At 45.3% G+C, this 22301-nt stretch overlaps 1 protein-coding gene across 3 annotated transcripts in view; it reads right to left on the minus strand.

Annotated features, from left to right (window-relative positions):
- The window catches only part of arl15b (ADP-ribosylation factor-like 15b), a 69975-nt gene that overhangs the window by 10150 nt on the left and 37524 nt on the right, over positions 1 to 22301 (minus strand). For all 3 annotated transcript variants that reach the window (XM_020457944.2, XM_020457942.2, XM_020457943.2), the window contains one exon: positions 20726 to 20934. In XM_020457944.2, the coding sequence (XP_020313533.1) occupies positions 20726 to 20934 (209 nt within the window). The remainder of the gene's footprint in view (positions 1 to 20725; positions 20935 to 22301) is intronic.

The following is a 22301-nucleotide window of genomic DNA, read 5'->3' on the forward strand; positions in this document are numbered from 1 at the left end:
GCCAGCTGGTCTGCGCATGCTCTGAGGGCGCGGCTGGGGATGCCGTCTGGGCCTGCAGCCTTGCGAGGGTTAACACGTTTAAATGTCTTACTCACTTCGGCTGCAGTGAAGGAGAGGCCGCATGTTTTCGTTGCAGGCCGTGTCAGTGGCACTGTATTGTCCTCAAAGCGGGCAAAAAAGTTATTTAGTCTGCCTGGGAGCAAGACATCCTGGTCCGTGACTGGGCTGGGTTTCTTCCTGTAGTCCGTGATTGACTGTAGACCCTGCCACATGCCTCTTGTGTCTGAGCCGTTGAATTGAGATTCTACTTTGTCTCTGTACTGGCACTTAGCTTGTTTGATAGCCTTGCGGAGGGAATAGCTGCACTGTTTGTATTCAGTCATGTTACCAGACACCTTGCTATGATTAAAAGCAGTGGTTCGCGCCTTCAGTTCCACACGAATGCTGCCATCAATCCACGGTTTCTGGTTAGGGAATGTTTTAATCGTTGCTATGGGAACGACATCTTCAACGCACGTTCTAATGAACTCGCACACCGAATCAGCGTATTCGTCAATGTTGTTGTCTGAGGCAATACGAAACATCTCCCAGTCCACGTGATGGAAGCAGTCTTGGAGTGTGGAGTCAGCTTGGTCAGACCAGCGTTGGACAGACCTCAGCGTGGGAGCTTCTTGTTTTAGTTTCTGTCTGTAGGCAGGGATCAACAAAATGGAGTCGTGGTCGGCTTTACCGAAAGGGGGGCGGGGCAGGGCCTTATATGCATCGCGGAAGTTAGAGTAACAATGATCCAGGGTCTTTCCACCCCTGGTTGCGCAATCGATGTGCTGATAAAATTTTGGGAGTCTTGTTTTCAGATTAGCCTTGTTAAAATCCCCAGCTACAATGAATGCAGCCTCCGGATAAATCGTTTCCAGTTTGCAGAGAGTTAAATAAAGTTCGTTCAGAGCCATCGATGTGTCTGCTTGGGGGGGGATATATACGGCTGTGATTATAATCGAAGAGAATTCTCTTGGTAGATAATGCGGTCTACATTTGATTGTGAGGAATTCTAAATCAGGTGAACAGAAGGATTTGAGTTCCTGTATGTTTCATTCATCACACCATGTCACGTTAGTCATAAGGCATACGCCCCCGCCCCTCTTCTTACCAGAGAGATGTTTGTTTCTGTCGGTTTGTTTACGTAGCCCACGTATGTAGGTACTATGTACGAGCACGGAGAACAAGGCCTGGATGAGGTATTAACCTAGGTAGCCCACGTATGTAGGTACTATGTATGAGCACGGAGAACAAGGCCTGGATGAGGTATTAACCTAGGTAGCCCACGTATGTAGGTACTATGTATGAGCACGGAGAACAAGGCCTGGATGAGGTATTCACCTAGGTAGCCCACGTATGTAGGTACTATGTACGAGTACCTACACATGCGTAGATAAAACGCTGCGCTCGCACACCACTTATGAGCCATGTCAAATCTAACGGCTTCTGAGGAACTTACCTCTTTTCCTCTCGCATTCCTTCGGTCCCAGTCTCCCCTTTCCAAAAAAATAAAAAATGGCAGATTGAGGGTCCCGAATGGCGTCCCTAATTCCCTATATGGCGCTGTGCGCCATTTGGAATGCAGCCGGAGTCTACAGTGAAATGTTATGTGCGAGTGGGGTTGAGAGGCTGTGATAGCCCGTGAGCAACAGTGGCCAACATAAGCCCACCTGAGATAAAAGGCCCCATCTGGTGCCATCATTCATCTGTGTGATGAATCTCTCCTCACGTCATGACTAGTGACGACACTCCATTACGCAAGGCTGGTGTGTGAGTTTTGGCTGCTGAGTGGAGTGGGTGGCTGGGGCTGGGGTTGGTAGTCCATAACTCACACACGGTGTAGTAGACTGGGTCCGGCTGGTTGGGGCCCTCAGAGGCTTCAGCGCCAGAGGGCCAGAACAACTGAAACACATCGGGCTGCGGCAGGAGCCTCCATAGGTCGGGGGCCACAGTCTAGGGGTGTGCACCGAACGGCATCCTATTCCCGATATAATGCAATGCTTTTGACCGGAGCCATTTGGGACACAACCTAGTCCAGTTAGACACACATCTTGGCGCAGAGGAGGCTCCTCCACATGCCACAGCCACAGTAACACACTCCCTCCAGGGTTGGCCATCAGACAGAGAGGCCCCTGGGAACACAGGAGCTATTGCAGACCTCAATTATAAACGCATGTAGTTCTATCCTTGTGATGTACCTGTCTATTAATGTTAACTATTATGTCATGTTTTGTGTGGACCCCAGCAAGAGTAGCTGCAGCATCAGCAGTAGCTGATGGGGATCCTAATAAATGACTAAATCGATATAAGCACCCATGTACACGTTCAATTCATCCATCGATTCATGCACACACAATGCCGTGCACCCAGTAACACACACACTCACAAAACCAGACTTCCCACTCAGACATACAGACCTGGAAATCTAATTGGATAAAAATACCCATTGGTGAAAGTTGTCTACTCTACTGCCATGAGAAGAAGTCTAGCTAGCAGTTAATGTGATTAGTCTGCATGCTCTGGCCAAATGGGATCTGGCCAGACACACGCACGCGCACACACACACACACACAAACGGCATAGTGAGATAGATGTCAGCAGGCTGTCTGGGGCTGTCTGGCCGGTGAAGACAGGGTCGAGGGGAACAGGGGGGACAGAGGGCCCGTGTTGTTCCTGTTACTCGAGCATCGTGGGTAAAGAATGTGGAACTGTCACTCTGCAATAGGTGAAGTTTACATTTAGCCCAATGCGGTTGGTTTGAGTGGCTGTATGCAATATGTAGGTACATTAAGCCTGGTGGGAGGAAATATTATGCACGATGTTGGTTTGAATGCCTATATAATTATCGGTCGAGACGTTTACATCAGCCATGTATCCACACATATGTATGACTGCATCCTTTAATGACAGTGAAGGCCAATACGAAATGTGTGTGTATATGTCTGTAAATGCATGTCAGAGGCGCACGCACGCACGCACGCACGCACGCACGCACGCACGCCACGTCCAGCCTGTGTGACAGCAGCAGTCTAGACAGTACTAGCTGTTACAAGGTAGACGTAACACAGGTGGCGTTGGGGACAGCAACAAAAGGAGCCAGTGGGTTCAGCAGACCTGGCCAATGCCACCAGACAGTGTGTGCGTGCGTGCATGGACCTGGCCAGTCATGACAACCCCTCTCTGTGTGACCGACTGGCAAGGCGACCTTTCTCCAAGAATGGGAGCGCCACACAATGGTGTCTGGACTCCTCTTCCCTTCTCTAGCTCTCCCTTAAACTCTCTTTTTCCCCCCTCTCTCCTTCTCCCCCCTCTCTCTCTCGCTCTCTTTCTGCCGCTCTCCCTCTCTCAGGGCAGACAGAATGTAACACACCCCAGGACATGCCACTGTCACAGTCCCGCCTCTGTCTGTCTGTGAGACACACAACATGGCCTTTGTCTGCCGCCTCTCAAACGCATCTTTCAATAAGTAGAAAAGAAAATCTACAGCCCCCCCCCCCCCCCCAAATTGTCTAAATGATCGAGCCTGAACGCAATGAAAAGCTCTCTCGTTCTTTTACTTCTCTCCTCTCCCCCCTCCCCTCTCTTTTTACATCTAAAGCGTGGGTACTGTTCACATTGAGCAGTGCATTTACACCTACACTGACCAGGCTGTATCTTTACGGGTAAAAATCACTCCCCTGCAACACGTATCAAAGGGAATACGAGCGGTTTACGCTACACTTGCGGTACGAGCGACCTCGGGACAGAGTACACACCAGAAGGTCACGAGAGAGATTGAGAGATCTGGACGAGGTCTTCCTCTACTAGCGGCCCCACGTGCTGTGCGTTTCCTAGGCATCCGTCTCTATCAGTCAGTCATAACTCTATTAGGTGCAGATGCTGGGTAGGGATGCTCTGTCTAATCTCTCAAGCTGAAGTAATTCTATTATTGTTCGAAATGACCAGCCAGATCAGGGACAGGAGGAAGGGAGATGGGGAGGAGGGGTGAGACCCCAGCAGATTATTTTAAAGGAAAGGCATTGACCCCCATTACTGCACAGAGGGAGGGCAGCCTCCCCAGACCGGGGGGGGGGGGGGGGGGGGGGGGGGCGTGGGCAGTAAATTACCCCAGATAGTCAAGCCTGGGCTGGGTAGAGTTTCAGCTGCCATGGGGGTTTAGTTATGGAGAGAGTGGAGGCTTAAGGGCACCGCACATCAATAATCAAAAGAGCAAAAGCCGTAGTTTTATAATGAGGATAAGAGCACAGAGGTTTACTCACCGACTGTGCATGTGTGCTCATGATGTGCATGGGGGGGGGATGCATACACACAGGAGTACGTTGAGGAGGCAGCTGAGGTGATTGTCTTTCTTACCCCAAAATATTGGCATCCGTTCTACCTAAAGCTATGAGTGAAAATGTTCTTTATAAAACGGAACTGCCAAGACATGTTGCCTTGCCTTGTTGTCTTGGGCTTCAGACAGAGAAAGGGGTGTCACTGTGCCTGTGTGTGCTTCCTGCGGTATTACCATCCATGGTGGTTCTTCCCCACACTAGGAAGTGTCATAGGAGAAGGATGAGGGGGGTTCCTAACAGACAGAGGGAGGGAGGACGGGGGTTGTTGCTGTGGTTTGGTGTTCCTTCTGCTGATCAGACACTGGCCTTGGCACCCATATTAGGCATCGATGCCAACGTCGCCTGAGTGAATTCCCATCCCTCTGCAGAAAACAAACGGGCCCGTTGTGGTCGGAGCGGAGAGAGGAGGGCGTGCCGTCTGTCAGAGTTGCTGAACACAGGGACAAACAAGGACACAAACACAGATTCCAACAGACTCCACAGACTCTGGTCCAACAGACTCCACAGACTCTGGTCCAACAGACTCCACAGACTCTGGTCCAACAGACTCCACAGACTCTGGTCCAACAGACTCCACAGACTCTGGTCCAACAGACTCCACAGACTCTGGTCCAACAGACTCCACAGACTCTGGTCCAACAGACTCCACAGACTCTGGTCCAACAGACTCCACAGACTATGGTCCAACAGACTCCACAGACTATGGTCCAACAGACTCCACAGACTCTGGTCCAACAGACTCCACAGACTCTGGGTGGGCCCTCCTGGGTGGGCCCTCCCCCCCAGACCGGAGTTCAAGTACTATTCAAAATAATTTGTTCTACTTTTGCTGTGCTCGATTGAGCTTGCCTGCTGTAATAGAAAAGTCCCAAAAGTGCCAAACCAGCCTACCGGGAACACCAAGCAGGCTAAAGCAAACACACAAAGTATCTGAACAATTTCAAATAGTATTTGAACCCATGTCTGCCTCCCTCCACAGCGTTGTTGGCCCACTGGAATATAGAATCCAGAACATTCCACTTAAGTTTCAGGAGGGAACAAGAGCAGGTTGATTCCAGACCCAAATACCAACCTACTACGCCTACCGCCCGTGGTGCAGACTGTGGCATATCATATTTGTTTCTGATCTGCGGTAATATCAAAATGAAAATTCCAACAAACTATTTTTCATTTTTCACCCGTAGAGCCCTAGTTACCCAGACCATGCAGGTTGCAGCCACACGTAGATAAGTGCTTCCTAGTGTCCACAACAAGCCTTCCATCCAGATGGGTCTTGCTTGGGTCTGCCTGTCAGTTCTGCTAAGGGCACATCTCATAAGCTCCACATTGTCTCCTTCCCTTAGCTTAAGCCTTCCCCGTCAGTCCTCTTAGACCTGGGCTCCATCTCAATAGTCTACAGCTTCTTCCTCTCCTTGTCTCTTTACCGTAATTTGCACTGATTGGAAAAAATGCTTTCTTAAGAGCACTTTCCAAACAACGGATGTAGACTTGACCGTGAAATGCTTTCTTAAGAGCACTTTCCAAACAACGCGGAGTAAAAGAATTCTAACAAAGAAAAATATTAAACACATGAGGAATAACATGCACAATAATTAAGCTATAGACAGGGAACACCAGTACCAGACCAATGTGCAGGGGTACGAGGTATTAAGCTATAGACAGGGAGCACCAGTACCAGACCAATGTGCAGGGGTACGAGGTATTAAGCTATAGACAGGGAGCACCAGTACCAGACCAATGTGCAGGGGTACGAGGTATTAAGCTATAGACAGGGAGCACCAGTACCAGACCAATGTGCAGGGGTACGAGGTATTAAGCTATAGACAGGGAGCACCAGTACCAGACCAATGTGCAGGGGTACGAGGTATTAAGCTATAGACAGGGAGCACCAGACCAATGTGCAGGGGTACGAGGTATTTGAGGAAGATATGTACATGAAGGCAGGGTAAAGTGACTAGGCAAAAAAAAGTATTTAGTCAGCCACCAATTGTGCAAGTTCTCCCACTTAAAAAGATGAGAGAGGCCTGTAATCAAATCAAATTCGTACATCAGCTGATATCTCAAAGTGCTGTACAGAAACCCAGCCTAAAACCCCAAACAGCAAGCAATGCAGGTGTAGAAGCACGGTGGCTAGGAAAAACTCCCTAGAAAGGCCAATACCTAGGAAGAAACCTAGAGAGGAACCAGGCTATGTGGGGTGGCCAGTCCTCTTCTGGCTGTGCCGGGTGGAGATTATAACAGAACATGGCCAAGATGTTCAAATGTTCATAAATGACCAGCATGGTCGAATAATAATAAGGCAGAACAGTTGAAACTGGAGCAGCAGCACAGTCAGGTGGAAGTTGAAACACTTCAACTATGACAGACAAAATGAGAAAAACAAAATCCAGAAAATGACATTGTAGGATTTTTTATGAATTTATTAGCAAATTATGGTGGAAAATAAGTATTTGGTCAATAACAAAAGTTTCTCAATACTTTGTTATATACCCTTTGTTGGCAATGACAGAGGTCAAACGTTTACTGTAAGTCTTCACAAGGTTTGCACACACTGTTGCTGCTATTTTGCAGATCTCCTCTAGAGCAGTGATGTTTTGGGGCTGTTGCTGGGCAACACAGACTTTCAACTTCCAAAGATTTTCTATGGGGTTGAGATCTGGAGACTGGCTAGGCCACGCCAGGACCTTGAAATGCTTCTTACGAAGCCACTCCTTCGTTGCCCGGGCGGTGTGTTTGGGATCATTGTCATGCTGAAAGACCCAGCCACGTTTCATCTTCAATGCCCTTGCTGATGGAAGGAGGTTTTAACTCAAAATCTCACGATATATGGCCCCATTCATTCTTTCCTTTATACGGATCAGTAATCCTGGTCCCTTTGCAGAAAAACAGCCCCAAAGCATGATGTTTCCACCCCCATGCTTCACAGTAGGCATGGTGTTCTTTGGATGCAACTCAGCATTCTTTGTCCTCCAAACACGAGGAGTTGAGTTTTTACCAAAAAGTTAGATTTTGGTTTCATCTGACCATATGACATTCTCCCAATCTTCTTCTGGATCATCCAAATGCTCTCTAGCAATCTTCAGACGGGCCTGGACATGTACTGGCTTAAGCAGGGGGGCACAGCAGGATTTGAGTCCCTGGCGGCGTAGTGTGTTACTGATGGTAGGCTTTGTTACTTTGGTCCCAGCTCTCTGCAGGTCATTCACTAGGTTTTTGCTCACTGTTCTTGTGATCATTTTCACCCCATGGGGCGAGATCTTGCGTAGAGCCCCAGATCGAGGGAGATTATCAGTGGTCTTGTATGTCTTCCATTTCCTAATAATTGCTCCCACAGTTGATTTCTTCAAACCAAGCTGCTTACCTATTGCAGATTCAGTCTTCCCAGCCTGGTGCAGGTCTACAAGTTTGTTTCTGGTGTCCTTTGACAGCTCTTTGGTCTTGGCCATAGTGGAGTTTGTAGTGTGACTGGTTGTGGACATGTTTTATACTGATAACAAGTTCAAACAAGTGCCATTAATACAGATAACGAGTGGAGGACAGAGGAGCCTCTTAAAGAAGAAGTTACAGGTCTGTGAGAGCCAGAAATCTTGCTTGTTTGTAGGTGACCAAATACTTATTTTCCACCATAATTTGCAAATAAATTCATTAAAAATCCTACAATGTGATTTTCTGGATTTTTTTTTCTCATTTTGTCTGTCATAGTTGAAGTGTACCTATGATTAAAATTACTGGCCTCTCATCTTTTTAGGTGGGAGAACTTGCACAATTGGTGGCTGACTAAATACTTTTTTGCCCCACTGTACGTGTTGTGTCATGTGCGTTAGCACATGTAGTGTATGTGGATGTGTGAGATACACACACAACCAGTCAGCTAAGCATTCATGGGTTTTTCTTTATTTTTACTATTTTCTACATGTAGAATTATATTGAAGACGTCAACACAATGAAATAACACATATGGAATCATGTAGCAACCAAAAAAGTATTAAACAAATCAAAATATATTTATATTTGAGTTCTTTAAAGTAGCCACCCTTTGCCTTGATGACAGCTTTGCACCCTCTTGGCATTCGCTCAACCAGCTTCATGAGGTAGTCACCTGGAATGCATTTAAATTAACAGGTGTGCCTTGTTACCTTTTAGGGGGCAGCGTTTTTCGTAACGTTTTTTTAAATGTATCTGACATAGCGGTTGCATTAAGAACCAGTGTATCTTTAATTATATGTAAAACATGTATCTTTCGTCAAAGTTTATGATGAGTATTTCTGTTATCTGGCGTAGCTCTCTGTAATTACTCCGGATATTTTGGAGGCATTTCTGAACATGGCGCCAATGTAAACCGAGATTTGTGGATATAAATATGCATATTATCGAACAAAACATAAATGTATTGTGTAACATGATGTCATATGAGTGTCATCTGATGAAGATGATCAAAGGTTAGTGATTAATTTTATCTCTAATTCTGCTTTTGTGACTATCTTTGGCTGGGAAAAACGGCTGGGTGTTTTTTTGGATTTGGTGGTGATCTAACAAATACACTGCTCAAAAAATAAAGGGAACACTAAAATAACACATCCTAGATCTGAATGAATGAAATATTCTTATTAAATACTTTTTTCTTTACATAGTTGAATGTGCTGACAACAAAATCACACAAATTATCAATGGAAATCAAATTTATCAACCCATGGAGGTCTGGATTTGGAGTCACTCAAAGTTAAAGTGGGAAACCACACTACAGGCAGATCCAATGTCCTTAAATGTAATGTCCTTAAAACAAGTCAAAATGAGGCTCAGTAGTTTGTGTGGCCTCCACGTGCTTGTATGACCTCCCTACAACGCCTGCGTCTCCTCCCAGACCTGGACTAAAGCATCCACCAACTCCTGGACAGTCTGTGGTGCAGCGTGGCGTTGGTGGATGGAGCGAGACATGATGTCCCAGATGTGTGCTCAATTGGATTCAGGTCTGGGGAACGAGCGGGCCAGTCCATAGCATCAATGCCTTCCTCTTGCAGGAACTGCTGACACACTCCAGCCACATGAGGTCTAGCATTGTCTTGCATTAGGAGGAACCCAGGGCCAACCACACCAGCATATGGTATCACAAAGAGTCTGAGGATCTCATCTCGGTACCTAATGGCAGTCAGGCTACCTCTGGCGAGCACATGGAGGGCTCTGCGGCCCCCCAAAGAACTGCCACCCCACACCATGACTGACCCACCGCCAAACCGGTCATGCTGGAGGATGTTGCAGGCAGCAGAACGTTCTCCACAGCGTCTCCAGACTCTGTCCCATCTGTCACATGTGCTCAGTGTGAATCTGCTTTCATCTGTGAAGAGCACAGGGCGCCAGTGTCGAATTTGCCAATCTTGGTGTTCTCTGGCAAATGCCAAACGTCCCGCACGGTGTTGGGCTGTAAGCACAACCCCTACCTGTGGACGTCGGGTCCTCATACCACCCTCCTGGAGTCTGCTCAAATGGTCAGAAACAGACACATGCACATTTGTGGCCTGCTGGAGGTCATTTTGCAGGGCTCTGGCAGTGCTCCTCCTGCTCCTCCTTGCACAAAGGCGGAGTAGCGGTCCTGCTGCTGGGTGGTTACCCTCCTACGGCCTCCTCCACGTCTCCTGATGTACTGGCCTGTCTCCTGGTAGAGCCTCCATGCTCTGGACACTACGCTGACAGACACAGCAAACCTTCTTGCCACAGCTCGCATTGATGTGCCATCCTGGATGAGCTGCACTACCTGAGCCACTTGTGTGGGTTGTAGACTCAGTCTCGTGCTACCACTAGAGTGAAAGCACCGCCAGCATTCAAAAGTGACCAAAACATCAACCAGGAAGAATAGGAACTGAGAAGTGGTCTGTGGTCACCACCTGCAGATCCACTCCTTTATTGGGGGTGTCTTGCTAATTGCCTATAATTTCCACCTGTTGTCTATTCCATTTGCACAACAACATGTGAAATGTATTATCAATCAGTGTTGCTTCCTAAGTGGACAGTTTGATTTCACAGAAGTGTGATTGACCTGGTGTTGTGTTGTTTAAGTGTTCCCTTTATTTTTTTGAGCAGTGTATACTGTATGTTGTGTTTTCACTGTAAAACATTATTATTATTATTATTATTTTTTTTTATTATATATTTTTTAATCGGACACGATGGTTAGATTAACAAGATGCTTATCTTTCATTTGCTGTATTTGACTTGTTAATGTGTGTAAGTTAAATATTTCCCCAAAATATTATTGAATTTCCCGCGCTGCCTTTTCAGCGGAATGTTGGGGGGGGGGGGGGTCCGTTAGCTGAACCCGTGTCCTAGACTGGTTAAAAGTTAATTTGTGGAATTTCTTTCCTTCTTTATGCATTTGAGCCAATAAGTTGTGTTGTGACAAGGTAGGGGTGGTATACAGAAGATGGTCTTTTACCAAATAGGGCTAAGCCCATATTATGGCAAGAATAGGTCAAATAAGCAAAGAGAAACAACAGCCCATCATTACTTTAAGTCATGAAGGTCAGTCAACGCGAAACATTTCAAGAACTTTGAAAGTTTCTTCAAGTGCAGTCGCAAAAACCATCAATCTCTATGATGAAACTGGCTCTCATGAGGACCGCCACTGTCACGTCTACTCCCGCTCCTCCGGAATACTAACCACCTATCCTGAGATCCATCATTACGCACACCTGGCATCAATCATTACGCGCACCTGCACATCATCATTAGGCACACCTGGACTCCATTACCTCACTTATTACCTCCCCTGTATTCTTTCTCCAGTCAGTATTGTTCATGTGTTTACGCGTAGACGATACTGTTATGTTGTCTCGTTCCATGTTTGTTGTTTTACTAAACGTTTCACCTGCCTCAACTCACAGCGTCTTTGTTACAGCCACAGAAAGGAAGACCCAGAGTTTCCTCTGCTGCAGAGGATACATTCGTTAGATTTACCAGCCTCAGAAATTGCAGCCCAAATAAATGCTCCCAATAGTTCAGGTAACAGACATTTCAACATGTTTAGAGGAGACTACGTGAATCTTGCCTTCATGGTCGAATTGCTGCAAAGAAACTACTACTAAAGGACACCAATAAGAAGAACTGACTTGCTTGGGCCAAGAAACATGAGCAATGGACATTAGATCAGTGGAAAGTCCAAATGAGACTTTTGCTTCCAACCGCCGTGTCTTTGTGAGACGCAGAGTAGGTGAATGGATGATCTCTGCATGCGTGGTTCCCACCGTGAAGCATGAAGGAGGTGGTGTGATGGTGCTTTGATGGTGACACTGTCTGTGATTTATTTAGAATTCAAGGCACACTTAACCAGCATGGCTACCACAGCATTCTGCAGCGATACGCCATCCCATCTGGTGTGCACTTAGGACTATAATTTGTTTTCAACAGGACAATTACCCAACACAGCTCCAGGCTGTGTAAGGGCTATTTGACCAAGCTGGAGAGTGATGACCTGGCCATCAGATGACCTGGCCTCCACAATCACCCGACCTCAACCCAATTGAGATGGCTTGGAATGAGTTGGACCGCAGAGCGAAGGAAAAGCAGCCAACAAGTGGTCAACATATGTGGGAACTCCTTCAAGACTGTTGGAAAAGCATTCCAGGTGAAGCTGGTTGAGAGAATACCAAGAATGTGCAAAGCTGTCAAGGCAAAGGGGGGCCACTTTGAAGATTGTAAAATATATTTTGATTTGTTTAACACTTTTTTTGGTTACTACATGATTCCATATGTTATTTCATAATTTTCACTATTAATTCTACAATGTAGAAAATAGATATTTGACGTTGAGACTGGTGTTCTGCGGGTACTATTTAATGAATCTGCCAGTTGAGGACTTGTGAGGTGTAGACACTAATGTACTTGCCCTCTTGGTCAGTTGTGCACCGGGCCTCCCACTCTTTCTATTCTGGTTAGAGCCAGTTTGAGCTGTTCTGTGAAGGGAGTAGTACACAGTGTTGTACGAGATCTTGAGTTTCTTGGCAATTTCTCACATTGAATAGCTTTCATTTCTCAGAACAAGAATAGACTGACCAGTTTTAGAAGGAAGGTCTTTGTTTCTGGCCATTTTGAGCCTGTAATCAAACCCACAATTGCTGATGTTCCAGATACTCAACTAGTCTGAAGGACAGTTTTATTGCTTCTTTAATCAGAACAACAGTTTTAGCTGTGCGAACATAATTGCAAAATGGTTTTCTAATGATCAATTAGCCTTTTTAAAATGATAAACTTGGATTAACTAACACAACGTGCCATTGGAACAGTGATTGTTGCTGATAAAATGGGCCTCTGTACACCAAATTAGATATTCCATTAAATATCAGCAGTTTCCAGCTAAAATAATCATTTACAACATTAACAATGTCTACATTCTATTTATTTCAAAAACAAGGATATTTCTAAGTGACCCCAAACTTTAGTGTGTGTGTGTATATATATATATATATATATGTTATAGTACCCGTCAAAAGTTTTGGACAAACTTACTCATTCAAGATTAGGTGTGTTCCCACATATGCTGAGCACTGCTTCTGCTTCCGTATCGCTGCAGAATGCTGTGTTAGCCATGCTGGTTAAGTGTCCCTTGAATTCTAAATAAATCACCAAAAGTGTCATCAGCAAAGCACCCCCACACCATGTTTTGTACACTCAGTGTATATAGTCTAGTATGTGAGTCAGTGCAAGATAAGGCCAATGCAGATAGTCCCAGTAACCATTTAATGAACTATTTAGCAGTTTTATGGCTCTTTAGCAGTCTTATGGCTTGGGGGTAGAAGCTGTCCAGGAGCCTGTTGGTCTGAGTGGCGATTCCCCAGTACTGTTTGCCGGGCGGTAGCCGAGTGACCAGTCTATGGCTTGGGTGGCTGAAGTCTTTGGCAATTTTTCGGGCCTTCATTTGATACCGCCTGATATAGTGGTCGTTGATGGCAGGGAGCTCGGCCCCCGTGATATCCTGGGATGCCCACACCACCCTCCTTAGTGCTTTGCGGTTGGGGACGGTGCATTTGCCACACCAAGCGATGATACAGCCAGTCAACAATTTTTTTCAGTCTCTTGAGGAGCAAGAGGCACTGTCGTGTCCTCTTCACGGCTGTGCGGGTGTGTGATCATGTTAAGTCCTTGTGGACACCAAGGAACCTGAAGCTATCGACCAGCTTCACTACTGCCCCGTTGATGTGGACGTTCTTGGCCCTCTTTCCTGTAGTCCACGATCAGCTCCTTTGTCTTGCTGATGTTAAGGGAGAGGTTGTTATTCTGGCACCTCACTTCCAGGTCTCTGACCTCCTCCCTATTGGTTGTCTCATCGCTGTCGGTGATCAGGCCTACCACCATTGTGTTGTCAGCAAACTTGATGATGGTGTTGTAGTCGTGCGTGGCCATGGAGTCGTAGGTGAACAAGGAGTACAGGAGGGGACTAAGCACACATCCTTGAGGTGCCCCCCATGTTGAAGGTCAACGTGGCAGAGGAAGTCCAGGATCCAGTTGCAGAGGGAGGTGTTCAGTCCTAGGGTCCCTTGCTTGTGATGCGCTTGGGAGGGGACTATGGTGTTGAACGCTGAGCTGTAGTCTATGAACAGCATTCTCACATAGTTATTTTATTTATTGTCCAGTTGGGAGAGGGAAGTGTGAAGTGCAATTGAGATTGCTTCATCTGTGAATCTGTTGGTGCGGTATGCGAAACTGGAGTGGGTCCAGGGTGTCTGGGATAATGCTCTTGATGTGTTTCATGCTGCAGCCTTTTAAAGCAAGATCACACAGGTGAAGGCTCATCATAAGACTGGCTTTCACCTGGTCAGGGATGAGGCTACACTAGAAAGAGACTTTAGACTATTGAGAAATAGGCTACCCCTGGACAAAGGCTATCCTACCTGCTAGAGGCAGAATGAGGCCCCGGACCGAGTGAAACCCTCTCTATAGCTTAACCTACAGCATACATCAAAACCTACAGACTACATTCCCCATACAAAACTACTAGTCGTCAAACTGTTATGGGCTTTGATGTTCCCAGAACAAAGACAGGTAGTGAAAGAAAGCTGACTCGAGCTCATTTGACCTCTAATGCTGAACAAATGTTTCGCTACAACAAATCAAGTTACAAAAGTCAACCAAGAGGACCATAATTCAATGAAGCGCTTGCCTTGCCTGTCAGGCAACCACAGCAGCGCTAAACAATACAATATTACTGCCCAAAACACAGCAGGGAGTACTGTTGGACAAAAACACATTATCAAATGGTCGTTCCAAGTCAACGTGTTCCGAGCCAGCCAGATAATCCATCATCATTATCCCCCTTCAGTATCACATGGAACAGGCCACTGGCCCCCACATCCTCGCTCATCATGTACACACACAAGTACATGCACGCACACGCGCACACACACCATACAAACATACACACACCCACGCAAACACACACACATCCCCATCGCTTCTAATGTATCGGATGGATACTCCATCCGTTACTGCCCGCATCCCAGAGGTGTGTGAATTGCAAAGGTGAAATATTTGAGGGCAGTATTTCGGAAGAAAAGTATCACCTCACAGGAACGCTAGAATAGGGGAATTGTATTTCATGCAAGTGAGTCGCACATTTTTGCACCATACATTTGGCTGACTGCACTGAGCCGAGTCCAGCTGAACCACAGGATACATACTGTGCACTTCTATAGAGAAAGCACAATAAAGTTGCATTTACCTCATTGAGAAGGAGGCCATTGTAACGATTCTGGTTCAGCTACCTTTAAAAGTTAGATACATTGTGCATGGTGTGCTAATCTCCCCTCTCTAGCAGTGTGCACATGCAGGGTTATAAATCAGATGGGAGTCTCGATTACGGTGGCCGATTGAAGTTTTTCCATGTTAGTTTCATTGCACATCATCAGCTGTTGGTATCATATGCAAGCCTCCTGTAGCTGATCTGAGACAAATCTGAGTGCAACACTGCCCAAGAAAGTGCACACACAGTGTATAAAGAAAGAGAGGCGCATGCACACGCACGCATTGGGAGGTGAGGTGATACTCTATAAGGGGCTGATATTTACTACCCACCTAGGACTACTGCTCAGCCAGGTCATTAGAGCTCTGGGTTTTCACTTCCCCCCTGGAGCCTTCTATAGCCCCAGCTTGATACAGACCCATTTCACCATGACCTGCAGTGCCGAACACACGCATTCGAGCAAACGAATACACAAGCACGCACACGAGTGCAAGCAGACACACACACACACAATTTCCATGCTCACTACAAACTGCGCACCTAGAAAACATTCCATTCAAACCTGATCTACTTCCACCACAAAATGGGGGGGGGGGGGGGACACACACACCCCGAGACTCCGAAAAATGGCAATGTGAAAAAGTACATTATGACAAAAAGCAATGAGAGATGATACAGTGTTAAAGATGACAGAAAACATCTGCACCTCTGGTTAGTGCATCGAGACAGGCAGACTGCAGGTCATGAAGAAGGTTGCAAAGTTACCGGAATCTTTAAAACAGTTGCAGAGTTTAATGGCCGTGATGGGAGAAAACTGTGGATGGATCAACAGCATTGTAGTTACTTCACAATACTAACCTAAATGACAGTGAAAAGAAGTAAGCCTATACATAATACAATTTTCCAAAACATGCATCCTGTTTGCAATAAGGCAGGCACGAAAGTAAAACTGCAAAAAAATGGGGCAAAGAAATTAACTAAGTCCTAAATACAAAGCGGTATGTTTGGGGCAAATCAAACACACCATCACTGAGTACCACTGTCCATTTTTCAAGCATGGTTGTGGCTGTATCCTGTTATGGGTATGTTTGTCATCAGCAAGGTCTAGGGAGTTGTATTTAGGATAAAAAGAAACAATAGAGCTAAGCACAGGCTGAATCCTAGAGGAAAACCTGGTTCAGTCTGCTTTCCACCAGACACTGGGAGACAAATGCATCTTTCAGCAGAACAATAACCTAAAATACAAGTCCAAAAATACACTTACCAAAACATAATTTTATATGTTCCTGAGTGGCCAAGTTACAGTTTTTACTTAACCCATTATTTGAGTTCCAAAGCGTGAGTTGTTTTATGCACGTAATGTCAGAATGCACTCACTGTTCCAAAATGGGATTGTTACGCAACAGGACAGTTAGCCTTGATAATTAGGGTTACGTTTCAACTTGTCAATTTCAAATGATTTTCTACCAAGTTTTACTTTCTAACAACAGTTTGAATTGAGGTGTGTGCCACCTCATTAATTCACATAGAAGGAGCCCATTTCAGTGTTGCGGACATTTATGTTTGAGGCTTTACTGAGCAGGACAAACTTCTCTCTTCGAGGACAGCCCAAGCACTTTAACAATGTTTCCGCAGATCAAGTATGCAAAAATTTGCACGGTCTTGCACGAATTGGCACATTTTCTGGCTGGCGCTCGCATTGCCTGCCTTGTTGTTTTCCGTACAAATAATAACTGGACATGTGTGCATTCCTATCAAAGTAAGTGCCTTATTTTCTGCATATTGTGTTGTCATTTCCATTGTAGCATACAGTATGAATGTATGGAGCATAATGTATTTACTGTTATTCACGTTTTCAAGTATTGCTGACAAATAATGCACTCTGATTATTGCATAGAATGTAAAGGGCACCTATGATGTGTGTAAAATACTTTCTGGAACATTCTACTATTATAATGAGCTAGTGCTAAGCTAATTTGCCACCTATGTGTGGCGCAATGTTTGCTGACATTATACAATGCATTCTGGGTATCACGTAAACATCTGTCAGACCTGTGATAATGATGTGAAGGGTAAACTTCTGGAAGTGAATGATCATAGACGGCACAAACCCTTCAACATGCATACTGCAAACAGACCAAACTCATCTTGTCTCCTCTTATCATCATCTATGTTTGACGAGAAAAACAAACATGGTGGCGCGCACAAACTACCCATCGTCGCATTAATTTCGATTTCATTTTTTTTTTAAACTGAATTATTTAGATCAATGTTGAGCTCACCCGTGATGTGATGAATTAAACAGTAATTGCTATTGGGCAATTAGAGCATCTACTTTGTGCATGACAAGTCATTTTTCCAACAATTGTTAACAGACAGATTATTTCACTGTATCACAATTCCAGTGGGTCAGAAGTTTACATACACTAAGTTGACTGTACCTTTAAACAGCTTGGAAAATTCCAGAAAACAACGCCATGGCTTTAGAAGCTTCTGATAGGCCAATTGACATCATTTGAGTCAATTGGAGGTGTACCTGTGGATGTGTTTGAAGGTAGGCTTTGAAATTCAGTGCCTCTTTGCTTGACCCCAAGCATACTTCCAAAGTTGTGGCTAATTGGCTTAAAGACAACAAAGTCAAAGTATTGGAGTGGCCATCACAAAGCCCTGACCTCAATCCTATAGAAAATTTGTGGGCAGAACTGAAAAAGCATGTGCGAGCAGGGAGGCCTACAAACCTGATTCAGTTACACCAGCTCTGTCAGGAGGAACAGGCCAAAATTCACCCAACTTATTGCAGGAAGCTTGTGGAAGGCTACCCGAAACGTTTGACCCAAGTTAAACAATTTCAAGGCAATGCTACCAAATACTAATTGAGTGTATGTGAACTTCTGACCCACTGGGAATGTGATGAAAGAAATAAAAGCTGAAATAAATATCTACTATTATTCTGACATTTCACATTTAAAATAAAGTGGTGATCCTAAATGACTTAAAACAGGGAATTTTTACTAGGATTTAATGTCATGAATTGTGAAAAACTGAGTTTAAATGTATTTGGCTAAGGTGTATGTAAACCTCCGACTTTAACTGTAGCTTTGTAAGGACTGTGTTTCTGCTAAATGTTTCTGTGAAAAAACAGTGTGGCTAGCTCAAATGCTGACTTATGCTGTACTTTCTAAATAAGCGTTCTAGTCACACCGATTGGAGGGTACGCTGCAGGGACCACTAGAATGATCACACCCGTTTGTTGGTACATGTGAAAAGGTTCAAATCGGCTTGAAAATATATGGCAAGTCGTGAAAATGGCTGATGACCTACAACCCACTTGACAGAGCGAAGAATTTTTTAAATAATAGTGGGCAAATATTGTACAATCCAGGTGTGCAAAGCTCTTAGAGACTTACCCAAAAAGACTCACAGCTGTAATCACTGCCAAAGGTGATTCTAACATGTATTTACTCATGGGTGTGAATACTTAGAGTACCGGTCAAAAGACTAGACACATCTTCTCAATCCAGGGTTTCTCTTTATTTTTTACTATTTTCTACATTGTAGAATAATAGTGTAGACATCACAACTATGAAATAACACATATGGAATCATGTTGTAAGCAAAAAAATCTGTTAAGATTCTTCAAAGTAGCCCCCCTTGCCTTGACAGCTTTAGACACTCTTGGCATTCTCTCAACCAGCTATACCTGGAATGCGTCACCAACAGTCTTGAATGAGTTCCCACATATGCAGAGCACTTGTTGGCTGCTTTTCCTTCACTCTGCGGTCCAACTCATCCCAAACCATCTCAATTGGGTTGAGGTTGGGTGATTGTGGAGGCCAGGTCATCTGATGTAGCACCATCACTCTCCTTCTTGGTCAAATAGCCCTTACACAGCCTGGAGATATGTTGGGTCATTGTCCTGTTGAAAACAGGCGACATTGTTGCCGGCGATGTCTGGTGAGGACCTGCCTTACAACAGGCCTACAACAGGCCTACAAGCCATCAGTCCAGCCTCTCTCAGCCTATTGAAGACAGTCTGAGCACTGATGGAGGGATTGTGCATTCCTGGTGTAACTCGGGCAGTTGTTGTTACCATCCTGTACCTGTCCCACAGGTGTGATGTTCGGATGTACCGATCCTGTGCAGGTGTTGTTACACGTGGGCTGCCACTGCGAGGACGATCAGCTGTAGTGCTGTCTTAGGCGTCTCACAGTACGGACATTGTAATGTATTGCCCTGGCAACATCTGCAGTCCTCGTGCCTCCTTGCAGCATGCCTCGCAGATGAGCTGGGACCCTGGGCATCTTTCTTTTGGTGTTTTTCAGAATCAGTAGAAAGGCCTCTTTTAGTATCCTAAGTTTTCATAACTCTGACCTTAATTGCCTACCGTCTGTAAGCTGTTAGTGTCTTCAACCGTTCCACAGGTGCATGTTCATTAATTGTGTATGGTTCATTGAACAAGCATGGGAAACAGTATTTAAACCCTTTACAATGAAGATCTGAAGTTATTTGGATTTTTACGAATTATCTTTGAAAGACAGGGTCCTGAAAAAGGGACGTTTCTTTTTTTTGCTGAGTTTATAATGTGAAGAAATCAAAGGGGCCTGAATACTTTTGCAAGGCTCTGTAAGTTAAAACTCTATATGGTGTCTACTGGCCTATAACCACCATCTATAACTGGTTAGAGTGGCATCATGACAATGTCTTTCATGACTCCATTGGCAGGTCGTATACTGGTTGAAGACGTCTTTACCTGACCGTAATGTGCCAAATTATGCCTGCTTAGGTATGGTTTTTAGTGTTCGTCGTCTGTTTGAATTCCAGATGTGCAAAAAGAGGTGCGTAAAAAGCCCACTGTCTGAGCGTTATGTTACCATAATTGATCTACTTGAGTGTGAAGCTGTTCGTTTGTATGTCAGTGTTGCCATAAATTGCCTTGTCTGGGCCAGAACATCCCTGAGGCAGCTTGATGTACAAGTACACCCCCTCGATAGGTAGCTATCGTTACCATAGATATACACTGAGTGCCCATGACAGACTGACCAGGCGAATCCAGGTGAAAGCTATGACCCCTTATTGATGTCACGTGTTAAATCGACTTCAACTAGTGTAGGTGAAGGGGAGGAGACAAGTTAAAGAAGGATTTTTAAGCCTCGAGACAAATGACTCATTGATTGTGTATGTGTGCAATTCAGGGGGAGAATGAGCAAGACAAAAGATTGAAGTGCCTTTGAACGGGGTATGATAGTAAGTGTGTCAAGAACTGCATCGCTGCTGGGTTTTTCACGCTCAACCGTCTCCTATCTGTATCAAGAATGGTCCACCACCCAACTTGACACAGCTATGAGAAGCATTGGAGTCAACATGGGCCAGCGTCCCTGTGGAACGCTTTCGACACCTTGTAGAGTCCATTCCCCAACTAATTGAGGCTGTTCTGAGGGCACATGGGGGTGCAACTCAATACTAGGAAGGTGTTCCTAATGTTTTATCCACTCAGTGTGCATATTCTACTACATATATATTACCGTATACCATAATCTATAGCGTTGATATGCATCATTGGTTGTTTCTACCTGTTCAGAACGTGTAGCAGGTGTGTGTGTGTGTGCACCGGTGTGCGCGTTCAGCCTACCTCTTGTGTGGTGCGTGCAGCTGGTTTGTCCTGGTGGTTGGCCAGTATGAGGAAGGGCAGGGTACAGAGCTGGGGGTGCTGCAGGGCAGAGTGAAGCTCAGTTCGGGCCATCTCCAGATCCTCGTCTGTGGAGGCGCTGTCCAGGACAAACACCACCCCCTGGGAACCCTGGTAGTACCGCGACCAGTACTTCTTTATCGAGTCCGCTCCTGGAGACAGCGGCGAACAGGCAGTCAGACACAGACATGTACACATATACACACAGCAATGCAGGCACACGTACACACACAGTTAGTACCAGGACAGTACTTGTAAATGGAGTTCACTCCTGGCAACGCACACATGGACAGTAAGGCACACACACAGAACCAGTTCCAGTATCTCTTAATTTAATCAGCCCCTTCAAAAATCGATACAGGCCCCCTATGCAAACTATACCAACACGCACACATATATATATACTGTATTTACAGTGCATTCGGAAAAGTTTCAGACCCCTTAACTTTTTCCACAGTTTGTTATGTTAAAGCCTTAATATAAATGTATTAATTTGTTTCCCCCCCCCCCCCCAATCAATCTACAAGCAATACCTCATAATGACAAAGAAAAAGCAGGTTTAGACATTTTTGCAAAAAATAAAATAATAATAATAATAAAAATGACATAAGTATTCAGACCCTTAACACAGTACTTTTTTGAAGCACCTTTGGCAGTTATTACAGCCTCGAGTCTTCTTGGGTATGACGCTACAAACTTGGCACATCTATATTATTCTCTGTAGATCCTCTCAAGCTCTGTCAGGTTGGATGGGGAGCTTCACTGCAGTCTGAGGTCCTGAGCCCTCTGGAGCAGGTTTTCATCAAGGATCTCTCCGTACTTTGCTACGTTCATCTTTGCCTCAATCCTGACTAGTCTCCGTCCCTACCGCTGAAAAACATCCCCACAGCATGATGCTGCCACCACCATGCTTCACTGTAGGGATGGTGCCAGGTTTTTTCCAGACCTGACACTTGGCATTCAGGCCAAAGACTTCAATCTTGGTTTCATCAGTCCAGAGAATCTTGTTTCTCATGGTCTGAGAGTCTAGGTGCTTTTTGGCAAACTCCAAGCGGGCTGTCATGTGCCTTATACTGAGGAATGGCTTCCGTATAGCCACTCTAACATAAAGGCCTGATTGGTGGAGTTCTGCAGAGATGATTGTCCTTCTGTAAGGTTCTCCCCATCTCCACAGACAAACTCTGGAGCACTATCAGTGATCAATGCGTTCTCGGTCACCTCCCTGACCAAGGCCCTTCTTCCCTGATTGCTCAGTTTGGCTGAGTGGCCAGCTCTAGGAAGAATCTTGTTGGTTCCAAACCTCTTCCATTTAAGAATGATGGCCACTGTGTTCTTGGGGAACTTCAATGCTGGAGACATTTTTTGATCTGGAGACATTCCAGATCTGTGCCTCGATACAATCCTGTCTCAGAGCTCTACAGACAATTCCTTCCACCTCATGGCTTGTTTTTTGCTCTGACATGCACTGACAACTGTGGGACCTTATATAGACAGGCGTGTGCCTTTCCAAATCATGTCC

The sequence above is a fragment of the Oncorhynchus kisutch genome, linkage group LG23 (assembly GCF_002021735.2).
Source record: "Oncorhynchus kisutch isolate 150728-3 linkage group LG23, Okis_V2, whole genome shotgun sequence".
In the NCBI taxonomy this organism is placed as follows: Eukaryota; Metazoa; Chordata; class Actinopteri; order Salmoniformes; family Salmonidae; genus Oncorhynchus; species Oncorhynchus kisutch.